Source organism: Pyxicephalus adspersus, chromosome 1, assembly GCF_032062135.1.
Source record: "Pyxicephalus adspersus chromosome 1, UCB_Pads_2.0, whole genome shotgun sequence".
Taxonomy (NCBI): domain Eukaryota; kingdom Metazoa; phylum Chordata; class Amphibia; order Anura; family Pyxicephalidae; genus Pyxicephalus; species Pyxicephalus adspersus.
The window spans coordinates 9,310,562-9,324,888 of NC_092858.1; the positions used below are offsets into that span (position 1 = coordinate 9,310,562).

Consider the following 14,327-nt stretch of genomic DNA (forward strand, 5'->3'; position numbering starts at 1 on the left):
AATTTGTGCCTTCTTACAAGACTAAATTGTTTAAAGCCACATAACCATGCAAATGTCAAAACCCCCTCAAAAAGTTTAGGCTATTTGTAAAAAAATATCTTCTCTGGTTCCCCAAAGTTGGGCACATTTCACATAGAATACTGAAAAGAGGCTTGCTTCAAGTCAGTTGGCTGCTGGTAACCAGGCAATTCTATCATTTTATTACAAAGTCAGCAAACTTCTTGATGCCATTACTGTAGATGCGATCTACCAGCACCTAATATAATTGCAGCTTAAAATCCAAGCTCAGCCATAGCAACGGAGATAAGTGGTGGCTGTCTGGTCGGCCAAACCACCATCTGGCTTTCTGTGTCTCAGGTAAAAAAAAAAAAAAAGTTTTCTTTCTTCATGAAAAAGTATGTAAATACACCACTGCTGGCTATGCAACCCAGAAGTTCTTCAGTATGGATACATCTTTCAGTAACCTAGACAGTCACATATGTGTAATTTCATGGCCATTTGAGAAGGCCTTTAGGACCTCTCCAGAAAAGGCATTTTTTAACCCTATTACCTGTTAGCTATACCATTGAATATTTGTTAATTTATTTCTAATAACTTACCAACAGTGGTGATTGGGTTGGAATATGGAACCAGCCCCCAGCTTTCTGCAGAGAAAAAGCCACAACCATGGAAGACACAAGGGGCAAATCCAACATGTTTCTGGAACTTTTTTTGCAGCCAGCGGCCCCAGGACCCTTCCTCAAATACCACCTGCTTATAAACTTCATTCTCTCCAAATGAGTAGACTGGCACCAGATCAGCACTGTGGATAGAAGAGAACAAGCATTAGAATCAGTAATAGCAAAGGATACCCAGATATGTGCATACACAAGGAGGAAAGGAAAGGTAATTTAGGACATTAAGGGTATATATCCTGATAAGGAACAATCTTTATATCAGGGAGTCAATTTACTGATTTTAAGGACTCCTTAGTTAGACTATGTTCCTCCAAAGAAGACTATTCTAAAAAAAACAAAAAAAAAAAAACAAAGGGGACATTTGTCTCACAGTTGCTTCTCTGCCAGATTTAGAGACAACACACACCATTTTCTTAGTGTGCAAATCCAAATCAAGTAACCATGCCCTGAGTGAAGAGTAAACTACAGGGATTTGTGCTGATGTAAAGAAGTTTGTGGTTAGGAAATGCATGCATTTTGGGTAGGCAGTAGGGAACATTTTTATAAAAAAAAAAAAAAAGGAAAATGCAGATATCACATACATTCTGTCCCCTTACCCATGCTGAAGTGCAATCTTCACAAATCCTTTTCTCTGCTTCAGAGTCACCACATTTTTACCCGGCTGGCAATCTAGAGATTCTGCAGCACCACCGACCACTATCACCACCGCATTTCCAGTCCCGTTTTTTGACAGAATGTAGTCTATAGTGTCACGGTTTACTGGACAAATTCCTGATGGAAGAGAAATTCAATGATTTAAAATATGTGAAACAATATTTCAACAAACCCTACATGTGTTCTAGCCAATATGGATAAATTCATCTTATGATCATGTTAATCATCATATCTGTTAAAGCTAAACTAGATATTAAAAGTAATACAACTTCAAATTCTTTAACACTTTTTGGTATGTATTCTTTATTCTGTTACATTTTGCTACACAAGACTGCGAGAGGCTGATACCAGGTCAAGTTTAAATACTGGACTGTGAGAAGGAAAACCTCACAAGGACCTTGTCTCTTAATGTTCAAAGAAGGAACATAAGGACAGAAGAGAGCAACTATAGAAACGAGTGAGTGAAATTGCTTCTTCACGGACCAGTCACAGACTATAGAAGACAAGACCAATATACAAGGAGTCACACTCTGGGCCCATGTTAAACTTGTCAACCCATTGGGAGCAACTTGGGAATCACACCAAAGTGAGCATGCCAACGTCCACTGTGCAACTCAAAACTTAATAGTAGGTGTAGGTTTTTAAAATGACATAATAGACTAGAATCTCCTGAAATGAACATGAAATTGAGAACCATAGCTTCTTGGCCAGCGATCAATTTCCAGCTGAATCTCAGTTTACCAATGTACTAGGCACTTGGTCAGTCCAGCAATATAAGACATTGTGATAAACAAAGGCAAACATGATGCTGATCTCATTTTACCCCAATATTACTATATATTTGTTATCAATATTACTAATACAATATATAGTGAGGTAAGTAATCAGGTATAACACTAAAAAAGGAAAAAAAAAAAAAATTAGAAACTGAATTCAAGGTCTACTCTATGACCTTGGACTAAACATATTGAAGTTAGAGGATAGCTGGCAGGACACTCAGGTTATATTATTTAGTGAAATGCTGGAGCAGAGCCATTAAGTCCACAGCTGACCATTTTCTACTCTAATGTTCAACTCTTTCAAATGCCCAGCTAGAGGACACAAAATCAGACCAAGGATTCTAGATAATGGCTTGTTCTAAAGTTTCAACAGTCCTTACCCCCAGACATCAGGTAGTCTCGTAGTACAGGCATCCGGAAGTTCCCGGCCAGCGTTGCAAGATATGGCTTTATCCCGGGAAATTTCTTGGACACGCCAGTGGCCTCTGTACCGAAGTTACAAAATGCACTCAGACACATAATACCATGAGGGTGATAGCCAAAGATGTAGTTGCGGCTGGGAAGAAGATTGTGAGTTTTCACCAGCTGGAAAAAAAAGTTAAATATGAAAAAAGTGCAGATAAAAAAAAAAAAAAAAAATCAAGTGTAAATATACCAAAAGTATCAACTACACAAGTTATTCAGGGTGATCCTGCCACATGGCCAACCTGTTCCAACTCATTTGGTGTGGGTAACATTCAGTAAGCTGGTATGTGCTTTGTCAACCATAAACCATGATTTTACAACTGTAAATACTACCACAATACAGTATTTTACTGGGGAAATCTCTAATCCTTTTCTATTTTGACACTGCAGGAAGTCAATTGGTTTTCCCTATTGGGTGCCTGAAATTAAAACAATTGATCTTGAATGTTAGTGACCTGCATGTGTTCATTCCAAGATCACAACCAGACATATGCCAAGTCCTAGACCTTGAGAAGTCCTTTTTTATTACACCAACTTGGTTTTAGAGTCCACTGGAGCAATGAAGGGTTATGCTCTATAGTAGCAATGGGTGTCAGTACTCATTGTATTGAAGATAGATTCTCCACACAGGTGAGTATTAAACAGATATTCATTATACAGAGCTGTACATTTACCCACGTCCTACAACTTATCAAAAAAAAATAGTGCCTGGTTAAAAAAACATATGAATCAGCATGGGCAAGTGACAAAGGCCTTTTTATGAGATTTAACGTCTTTTACTCCCTACATTCAGCGTCTGTCAGCCATGCTGTATCAGCTAGTGACAAAGTTCAACCCCATAAAATGTTCCAAACATGATAACTAACAATTACACAATTCCAGGAATGATTTTCTTGTCCTGATAAGGTACCACTGCTTTTACTCTCCAGTTTTAGATTATGCCACCTGGTCTACAAAAGCATGTACAGAACAGACTACTTTACCCTAATGTGGGTAACAGGCTGAGTCTTTATAGGTTCTGAATTATTTAATGCATAACAGGATTTCTACAGAAGTAACAGTGAATTGGGATGGAGATCATGGCAGCGGATGAAAGTCCTTAACGTTAGGTTGCAGCCTATTTATAATGAATGGGCTGCCAAAACACCAAAATGCACACAACTGTTTTTTGGCAATGTGCTGCCATATGTTGTGTTTGTTGGAAACAAATTTTTCAGATATCGCCAATAGTTCTATGTAACACTGCAGTTCGCTGTACACACCAACACCCTCTAAGGTTGGAGCTGTGGTGTGCAGCCAAGAGAAAAGCAACAAATTGTTCTCTGCACAATACAGAACATCTGATTGGAAAAGAACATGCCATTCACATGTTTTCCCATCACCGAGTACAGAGCTCAGATTGGAGGAGGCCAGGAAAGCAACAAATGCACTAGGTGTGGCTGATATGTGTTCTTCACAAAAGTACTTTGTGCTGTAGAGGTTTCTCTACAGGAGGGAGGTCAATTATTTCTCACTCAAGGAAAACACAATTGCACTTTGTACATTGTTCCTACAGCTGTATCAAACTGACATCAAGCAGGTGCATAAAGTCTACAACACAAACACTACAGTATATGAGCAACCAAATTACGTCACCAACTTAACTAAGTGACTCATGTTTCATGTTGCAAGTTTATACAAATCTTATGTTGCAATGTTTAAAGAAAACCTAAATGTTACCATTTTCTTTATTCCAAATCATTTTATGCAAATCTGCTGGAACAGGGATGTCAAACTCTGGCCCCCAGGCCAAATCTAGCCCCCAACAGCCTTTTTTTTGGCACCAAACAGAAATCCTAAATATGAATTGCAGCTGGCCCGCCGCTGCAATAAAATAGCGCTGCTACTACAATTCACGGCATCACTTGTGTCTATGGACCAGCGGTCTCTCTGCCTATGCGTGGCCCCGCATTGGAATGTTTTTTTTTCATAGACGCAGGGAGTTGTAGTAGCGGTGCTATTTCAGTTTGATGTTTGGCCTGTGACTTTTTTAATTTTTTAATTTTGGCCCACTGTGTATTTGAGTTTGACAACCCTGTGCTAGAAGACCAATCTGTGCGCTGTGAGTGCAAACAAATGCATGCAATAACATGAAGGTGTAGGGGACATGGAAATAAGCGTTTCCATCAGTACCACAAGCAATTGACTTACCCGTATTGGGAAGTAGTCTCGAAAGTACCTCCAGACTGCCCAATTCCTGACCCATGTAGATCGCCTGCCACCTGTGGAACCAAGGAATTTTTTTCTTTATACAGTTGCAGAACATACAGCAGGGAAATATAAAAATCTACAACATATAATACAGTGTGTCTAGACACTACCCAATTCTACCCCTATACTCCCCCTCTAGGGAATCCAAATACATATACATCTTTTATACTCCCAGTAACATGGCCAGACTAGCAGAGACAGCTGCTGGAAGTTCCGTCCTAAATACATGCCCACCCCTTCCCCTGGAACTACAACTCCCAGGAGTCTCTTTCCTACACAGTCGGACAAAGCTGCTTAGGATTTCAGCCCTAAAACCTGATTTTGCAGCAAAACATTATTACAGGACACAATTATGACCAGCTTACACAGCATGCTGGGTCTTGAAATGATCTCAGCTAACAGGGAGGCATGTCCCTATTCTGACACATTTGGCTGCATTCTGTAATCCAGCAGTTACAACCTCGAGAAACCTACTTTTCCAGGTCCTGACATCTGCTGGTTAAAATAAGATTAAAAACAGACCATTGAAGACCAAGGTGGAGCATATTATAGACACAGCCTAAAAGCACTAGATTCAATATACAGATATCAAAGTATTGCAAAAAAAAAAAAATCTAATAATACTTTGCCAGACTGTATACCTTCCCAGTGTACATGCAAGTATGCAAAACAAATGTTATGGTTGTCACTTTAATAGGCAAATATCACCAAATATGCTTGGAAAAACCTTACCTTTGTTGGGAGTATTCCAATCAAACACCAGCCAGGAGACATACAGGGCTGCAATAAGCCAACAGTCAGTGCAGAAAATGTAGATCAGGATAACAGTACATGTAACCCCTGAAAGATCAAAAAAAGGAGAGTCAAGGGGAGGCATTTATTATTATTATTATTATTATTATAATACAGTATTTATATAGCACCGACATATAAAGCAGCACTGTACAAAGGTAGTGATCCTCCTGAGATCCTAAGTATACAGAGTTCACCAAACAAAGATCTAAATTCTTCAGATGAGCAGGATCTGGAGTACTCTTCACTCCCCAAATCTCGTTGGAAGAATGGCATCCTCCTGTAGGTACTACAGGTAAAAGTCAGGGAAATAGGAAGTATACTTCTGAACTTTGTAAGCATATGGGATTATTTAACATTTGTGCTGCTTTTCGGCAAAGGACAAGGGGTGCACAAAAACTTCTTGCAGCAACAATAAAATTAAGTTTTGGTGTACAGCACTGCATAATATGCTGGCTCTATATAAATACAGTTTATTAATAATTTTTCCAATCTACTTAGATCTATTTAGATGAAAGGAAAATTCTTACCCATGATGAGGAAGCTGATGACCCATTGCAACACGGATATTATCTGAAGATGTCTTTCCACTCGAGACTTTGACAACCAAGGAATGGAAGGCAAGTCTTGCACAGTTGAGAGAAGGCTGGATCCTGTCCCTAAAAGAGGAAATCACAATTAGACATGTCTAATATAATTTTACAAATTTTATATGTGTCAGTACACTTAAAAAGGAGAAAAACCCATTCTAACCATCAAGTAAATTCCGTGGAGGACCAAAGTGGCCAAAATTCCGGGCTCAGTTTCAGTTTTGCAAAGTGTTGTGAAACTACCATATGAGCATTAGATTGTAAATTTATACAGGGCCAGGGACCAATTGGTACTTCAGCATTGTTCGAATATCATCGTCCACTATTATCATGGTTCAGTTGTCTATTTTAAGCAATGCATGTGTCCATACAATATAAATGAAAACAAAATGCATTACTGTGGAATATGGTTTATTGCTCACTCATTCTGAAGTCAGTTTTTGAAACATTTTGCTGGCAATCAAAGGCTTTAATTTTAGCAAAATATACAAAAAAACATGTTTTCTACATTAACTATTGCTCAACATTCAGCTTGTAGTTGCTGAACAGTTCAATGGACTTTGTAGAAGCATTTACAATGAGGAAGGTGGTGTTAGACGGGGACACGGCCCAGTTATTAAACCAGTGGGAATGTTTCACAAGGAATAAACAGAAGTCCCAGACTTCACACATTGGACTCTGCCTTTTTCAAGCCTTTGTGATCAGCTTAAATCCTGCATAGCTCCGCCGCCACCCTTTCACTGCCAAACCACCGTCTTTAAGTGTTTGGGCAGAATGTGCCAAATATATTTTTTGCCCAATGTCCAGTAAATGTATGCTATGTGATGTAGATAAAGCCAACAGGTATTACTGCAGTACTGGCCCCAACAATGTCTTCATTTGCATTTCTCTCTCCATAGAATAGAGCCATCTTTGTTTAGACCTCATCCTCAGTAGCAGGAAGCCTAACCTTTTTGGAAACACTGTAGGCTACCCAAATTAGCATCATAGGCCTCCCTGTGGCAGCCATTTTCCATGGCATCTATCTGCACAAGAAAGTTTGCAGTTGCCCACATGGGGCCCCTTGTTGAAGGTTTAAAACTCCTAGTACGATTTTTTGAAATATTGCCAAGAATAAAAATTACTTTTATTATTAACCTCATAAATATCATTCGAGCATCTCAAATAGGCTTTTGGTGCCAGGAGGTGTCAGGGAAAACCATTATGTACAGTCATGAGCATTGGAATATATTCATTAACCCCTCGTATATAGGTAGGGCTACATTATTCCTTCACACAGAATCAGCCCCAAACGCTGCTTAATGTATCCCCAAGCAAAGGACCACAAAGAGGTAGCCTTGCCCTCCCAAAGAAATATACCAATGTGGGGGGCAACAGTCTTAGAAAGCCTGTCCCTTGGCATTGTGGTGCAGAGGAGGACCCATAGTTTTGGTGGGAAAGCAGCCCCCTACTATTGCAAAGAACCTGGAATCAGTAGGAAAAAAATGAGTTTTACCTACTGCAAGAAAATGGCTGACTCCATTGGGGCATGTCAGACCTTTGAAGAGAGATTACCACTTCCACATGGAACATGGTCCCATTTTGTAGCTGCTTGCAGGGAGCAGGCTTTTCTACTCACTGTAGCTGCTTTGGAAGGAAAAACAAACACCTAGAATGTATTTTGTCAAATAAAAGTATTAAAGGTTGCTTTTGCCACTTATTTGGTATACAGAATGCATGCAAGTGCAAAATAAAGGCATTAAATGTATTATGTGCTTGGTTCACATGGCAACTACATTTATTTCTTGACAAAAATACATACAAAAAGCAAAAATCAAGTGTTTGACTTAGGCCCAAGACCTACACTAGGCCTGCGAGCCTCCATACTTTGTGTTGCCATAGCAATACTAGCCAGCAGGCCTGAAAGACAACTAGATGTGAAAGGCTCATGGCCTCCCCTGTCACTCCACCCTTCAGAACAGAGGGGTAACCCCAATTTTTTTTTTTTTTTTAAACACCCAATGTCACTACACGGGCATGTATAAAAGTGTGGGAATAAATTCAGTTGCTTTATTTTCATGCAATTCATACAGTGAAAGAACATCTGCTCATCATCTATGTCCAACATTACATTTCCTGCATTACTTAATATTGGAACTCTTAGCAGATATTATGTAAACAATCCCAAAATAATGAAATTTACTGAACACAGTTGCCAAAAAACGTCACTATAAGCAGTAGAGGACCAAGTGACAAGAGCCATTGTCAGGTCTCCATTGCAGGAAGAAGACCAGAGCAAAGCGTTGTCACCCTATAACAGGAAGTGCCTGGACAATGACCTTCATGGCAAGGCCACTGGGCATTTTAATGAAAGTTATAAAATAAAATGTAACTCCAGATCTGCACAGTGGCCCCAGATCAGGGACTTCTTGTACTGAAGCCACCACACAACTCACATTTTCAGACATGGATCCCCAGTAGACTATACATCCTACAATCTTTCCATGATGCCACACAATTTCCCCAAAATCATTCAGCAAGATCTGCTGCACCAGGCTTTCAAATCGAAAACGCACATCGCCTCCGCTGTTTATTTCATGAAGTCTCATTAGCAGTGGAGCACCCTATAAATATTTATAAACATGGATACTTTTACTAAATGTGTCACGCTACCCGATACAAGCCACTGATGTGGTTGTAAACAGAGATGGCTCACCGGAAAACAGTTTACATTATTTTTTTTATGCACCCTGACCGCTTTGGACATTTTACTTCGTCCAGTTATCAAGCTGACTGCACAATGCTCATGGACCAGAGGGGTCTGCAATGCATTATGGAAGCCAAGAATTTGGCTTCCCACCTGCTTGTTGTGGTGGGAAGTAGTGAGAGTTTCAAAAGACAAAAGAAGATGGGTAGGCAAGTTTGAAAAATGGGGTTTTGAGTGCTCTTTTAAATAAGCAGAAAGTGGGGGCAAGGCGAATAGAACGAGGAAGTCCATTCCAGAGAGTCAGTGCAGCTCTAGAAAAGTCTTAGCTACAGGAAGCAGTAATAAACAGGTCCATACTGGTGACCACCTTGAGTAATTTGCCTCCCCCATGGCTACAGTCTGTGTTCTCCCCAGACCATTTTCGCCGGGTGGACTACCCAGCAACAACCAACTGTTTTTGGGTGGTTAAAGTTGGGTCACAATACAAGGGGTGCCACCTGCCTACAGCTTCTTTCCGCCCAGTTAAAAAAAATTCTGGGGAGAATACTGCTTAGGGGAGGAGAATTACCCGTTCATTTGTACTTGTGGTCACAGTCACCAAGAATGGAGGGTAAAAATGAAAACTTAGAGTTAACAGAAAAGTAGTCATGATAATTCTTACAATAGGTACACTGATAACTCTCAAAATTGGGGACTTCCTGTCACTTTGGGAGGTTTTCTCCAACTTCTTGAGACAGCAAGTAAGGGGAACTTTCAATACCCCTGGTTTGGACTTTATAAGAACTTTTTGTTCTTTTAGCCACTTACAGGCAACTGCAGAAAAGGATATATTCACAAATCTTCAAATAAATTGCTTATGTTTTCAATACATAGTTACATGCAAGAATTCTTTTTATTATCATTGCAATATTTCATTGCAGCCAGTTGAAATTCCAAACAAGCCTGATAGTGAAGAACGTCTGTGCTGGAGGAAGCAAAGAAACTCAAGCGACTGAAGAGCAGACTACAGCTGCACACTTATATGGTGGCCCTTGACAGCAGATAAAGTTCAGGCAGAATTCAGGTAAGGTGTTAAGTTGGGACACCCTGGAGCAACAACCGAAGTACTAAACATGCATTCTCAAAAGATTTATTGCAGAGTAAAGGATTCAGCAATAACTTATATTTACTTTACTCCTCTGGGTTGTCCCCCATTCTGCCCCCTTCCCCCAATACTTGGCAGGGATGAGGATGGTCATGGAGCACCATCAAAGGCATTGAAGGGAGAATAACATAACATAAAAAAAAACACATACACTGGCAGGCTACTGAAGGTTCAATGCTCCCGGTTTGGACTTTATATGAACTTTTTGTGCTGCTCATTTTAATCTGAGCGCTAGAAAACATTCCAGGTTTATATAAACACTGATGAAACAAGCAAAGGATGTGCTTGGCAGCAGGAGGCGCAGATGCTTCGTCCTCATCGTTCATTACAGCATGTGGCTGGTTGGAGATGAGAGGCACTCACCTGTCCAATGTCAAGTGCCAGGACCTAGCAACATTCTGGCCCTGTGCCCCGGGCAAGTGGGGTACATAAGGTCAATGATTGAGTAAATAAGTATAGATCTACTTTAATCTATCACAAAAGCATTAACAGTGTTATAGAACACCAGGAGCCCCCAGAAGTGTATGGATAGTTGGGTATTTTATTCAATGGAAGAAGCACACACACAGGACATTTACAGAGTAGTAAAACCATTCAGTAAATGCCTGCTTTAACCCCAGTTAGCACTAGTAGCATGTGTTTTCCCAGCCCTAACATACCCTCCTATTCATTAAGTGGCAAGTGCTTTCACCTTGGGGTAAGCTAGGGTTGGGCAAGTGCATGGCATAGGGCTAACAAGGCTTGAGACAAGTGTTTGTAGAGCATTTGCTCAACAAATGCACAGTATTAACTTCCTTGTTAAAGTGCAGAGCACATTAAGATCCTTGACTGTATGTGACCCTGACTAATGCCTATGCAACTTGGCCTAATGCCAATTCATTAGCAAGAGGATTCCTTGTTTTTGTGCATATGGGACCTTGAAGGTCTAAGGTTCCAGTTAAGTCCTTATTTAGGGGTTTCTTAGAAAACCACGACAACTTTGCCAATTTTCCCTATTTTTGCATTGGTATATGTACCCCTGGAGGAGGCAAGAAGTGTTCATGCCAACACACATTGTACAAGCAATGTTCACAGTTGTCGCCAACAGAAAGTTAGTTAACAGCAAAAATGTGCAGCCAACAATATGACACACAGTACTTTATATACCCAACTGTCATGCATTTGGGAGTTAGGGCTACTTTATTTTGTTCCTTGGTCCCCAGGCGGAGTTCAGTTGATGGGCCTGCTGACAGTTTTTCTGGATCATATATACACACACACACACATTTGTGTTTTGTTATGCATTTCTTAGGTGTCTACTTATAAATGTTTTCACCAATCTTTACACAGTTTTCACATTGGAATAAGAAAATATGCAGGATTCATACATTTTTGTTATTAAATACAGCGTGAGAAAACACTGGGTGAATCCTGGTTAAAACATTTATAAATACATCTTCTTAAAGTGCATGTATAGTAAAAACATTTTTTTTGTTTTTAGTTGAGTAGTAAAGGGTTAAAAACAAACTATTACACAGTTTTCTACTCCCTATGTATTTTTATTTTCTGGGAACAAAATTTTAGATTCATGGTTTTCTATCCAGATGACAGTGGTCACCAAAACAAAGAAGAAGTGAATCTTCCCATTTGGGACATTGGGGCAGTTGGGACATTGGGGGCCCATTTGGGACATTGGGGGGGACATTGGGGCAGTAATTAAAAAAACTGAAGAGGGGATACTCCTCTCCACTTTATCTTATAGGATAAACAAAAAAATGTCTAGAGATAAACTTTAGGTATTTGGAATTTATTTTAGGCATTTTAGGCAGAAATGTAATCTTTGATGATGACTCCTATATGGGAAGCATAGAAAAGGGAAGCAATGTTTCCATTGGCATTGTGCGGGATCAGATGCATGGAGTGCACTCCACTGGTCATACAAAGTTGTGTTTGTCTGCACAAACACATACACTTGCATTGAAGACAAATATGTACATTCATACTGCCAGAATACCACAGTGTACAGAAAAACACAATTATAAATGAACACCATATCACGTGATCAAGATAGGGACACTCCACACAGCCTTAAAGGACACGGTACTGTATGCAATGGCTGAACTTTCCTAAAAATGCCAGTTGCTTGGCTCTGAAAATAATTCAAATAAATCAAAGTGTGGAGTCGCTGACCTAAAAGGTTTATGCTTCAGACAATAAGAAATCGTGTAATGAACGATAATTAACAGCCAGACACTTCTTCAAAAGGGGGAAAGTTTCAGGATAGGCAATCGCTATTGGACTTGATGCCAAAAAAATCACAGGAGAACCAAACCCCATCTCTCCATGCACAGATTTGGATACAGCATGCTCATAGCCCATCGCACAAATACAAGAAAACGCTTCTGTTTCACTCCTTAAACGCTGCAAAATGACTGATCCTGAGGTTCTGTAAATCGACTACCTTTCCCACTGTGAATGACTGGTTAATGCAAATTAACCGGTTAGCAGAGATGGAGGAACTTATTCATTCCTCTCGAGACAATATGGCCAACTGTTACACTACTTGGGCATGCTGGTGAAACTTTCGTGAATCTCCAGAGTTTCAAACTCTTTGCCATGACAGGCAATAAAAGTCTAGTCCGATAGGGGGGTCCCTAATCCTTTCTTCTTTTTCGCTTTTTTCTCCCTTTTAATCTTTCTTAGTCTTAACATTTGTCCCGTTAGGAGATACTCCAATACATTACTATGCTAACATGATAGAAGTGAATGTACAGCTGAACAATTTAAGAGATAATAGGTCTGAATGAACATTTTAATAGATCGGTATACCGAACAGTTTTCTGACGCACTTTGATTCCACAACACTCTGTTTTACTCTTTTTTTGTTATCTTTGGCCCTTCTATTTATTTTAAATCCCAAGGATTTTTAAATATGTTGCATTTGGTCTATTTACCTATTTCACATTACCTACTCATGTTATTTGTATATGAATATCCTGTTTAATAATATTGTTTGTATCTCACTCATTGTTGGAAATTAATGTTATATTTTCAATACAGCGTATTTGGAAAAAAAAAAATGTATAAAGGACCAGCAATGGTAGCTTCTTGATTTCCCTCCAGAATCTGGTTCAAAATGAACACATATACAGGGTATGATCGGAATGATTACCCTTTTTAAAGCAGGTTTTTTTATTTGTGTCTATAGACTGACAATTTATTACAAAGCTGCAAGTTGGTCATCACTAATGCTGCCTATTACCTGCCTGCAGATTTCAACTGCAACTGTTCAGCTGCAGCTACCAATTGCTTTTGAAATGCCAGTGAAACACAACACTCCATGCATCTAATGCTTTCCCAGTTTTTCCATTCTCCAATGGAAATATCTGCACACCAGTGACAGAACACAGACTGAACCAATAGCACCAATGCAACAGAACAATCTGGAGGCAGATGCTGGAAAGCTCCAGAGCTAGCTCAATATTCTCTCTAGCAACTCACAAATCCAATGACATCACCAAGCAAGGGGGAAAAAAAAGTCAGACTATGGAACACCCACTCTTCCATCTCACTGCATACTGGTTATGCATTCAAATGCAGATCATTAGAGTATTGCAGGACTGGAGGTCTGTGGCTTAATTGCTAATTAGGTATTGAAGGGGGGAAATAGAGTTAACCTGTTCACTGCCAGAGTAATCAGTGTGCAAGTCATTCATGTAGGTAGATTAGAGAGGTGATCAGTGGCCCCAAATATACCCCAAATAATTACCTCGCAGCACCCCAGAGTAGGCAGCTATGATGGTCTTCATGGTGGAGCTGCTGGTGATGGTGTATGAGCCCAGCTGTCACCCTCCTCTTCCCAGCACTTTGCAGCACTGAGCCCTGGGAACAGCGCACCGCCTTATATATGCATAGGAGAGCACAGCGACACCTAACGGCCGGTTGGAGAAAAGAGACAGATCTGGCCAGCTTGGCAGTATTCCAGCCTTGTATTATTTATCTCATGAACATTGACACTTGCTAATAAATCAATATTTCATCTTACTTAGAGCCTAAACATTTAATTGCCAATGGACTACATCCTAAAAAAAAAAGTTTCAGTTTTACATTTCTGTAAAACCTGTATCATTTTTAATATTTTTAGAATTGTAAAATTGGATCTGTTTAATGTACATACACTTATCCACATGTGATTGACTTGGGGAGATATGATCCATAACCGTTTTATAAAGCTTGTTGGACATTACAATTCAGAACCTTGGGCATTAATATGGATTTTCTCCTTCCCTCTTTAAGATTAGTACAGCCTAT

At 39.7% G+C, this 14,327-nt stretch overlaps 1 protein-coding gene across 1 annotated transcript; it reads right to left on the bottom strand.

Moving 5' to 3' along the window:
* Positions 1 to 599: 599 nt before the first annotated feature.
* On the bottom strand, positions 600 to 13,890 carry DGAT2 (diacylglycerol O-acyltransferase 2; the record flags this gene model as incomplete). Its single annotated transcript, XM_072401854.1, is given in 7 exon segments — positions 600 to 802; positions 1,274 to 1,448; positions 2,491 to 2,695; positions 4,766 to 4,836; positions 5,558 to 5,665; positions 6,148 to 6,276; positions 13,786 to 13,890. Coding segments are annotated over 7 exon segments (931 nt in total), but the record flags the coding sequence as incomplete, so codon positions are not given.
* Between the last annotated feature and the right edge of the window lie 437 nt (positions 13,891 to 14,327).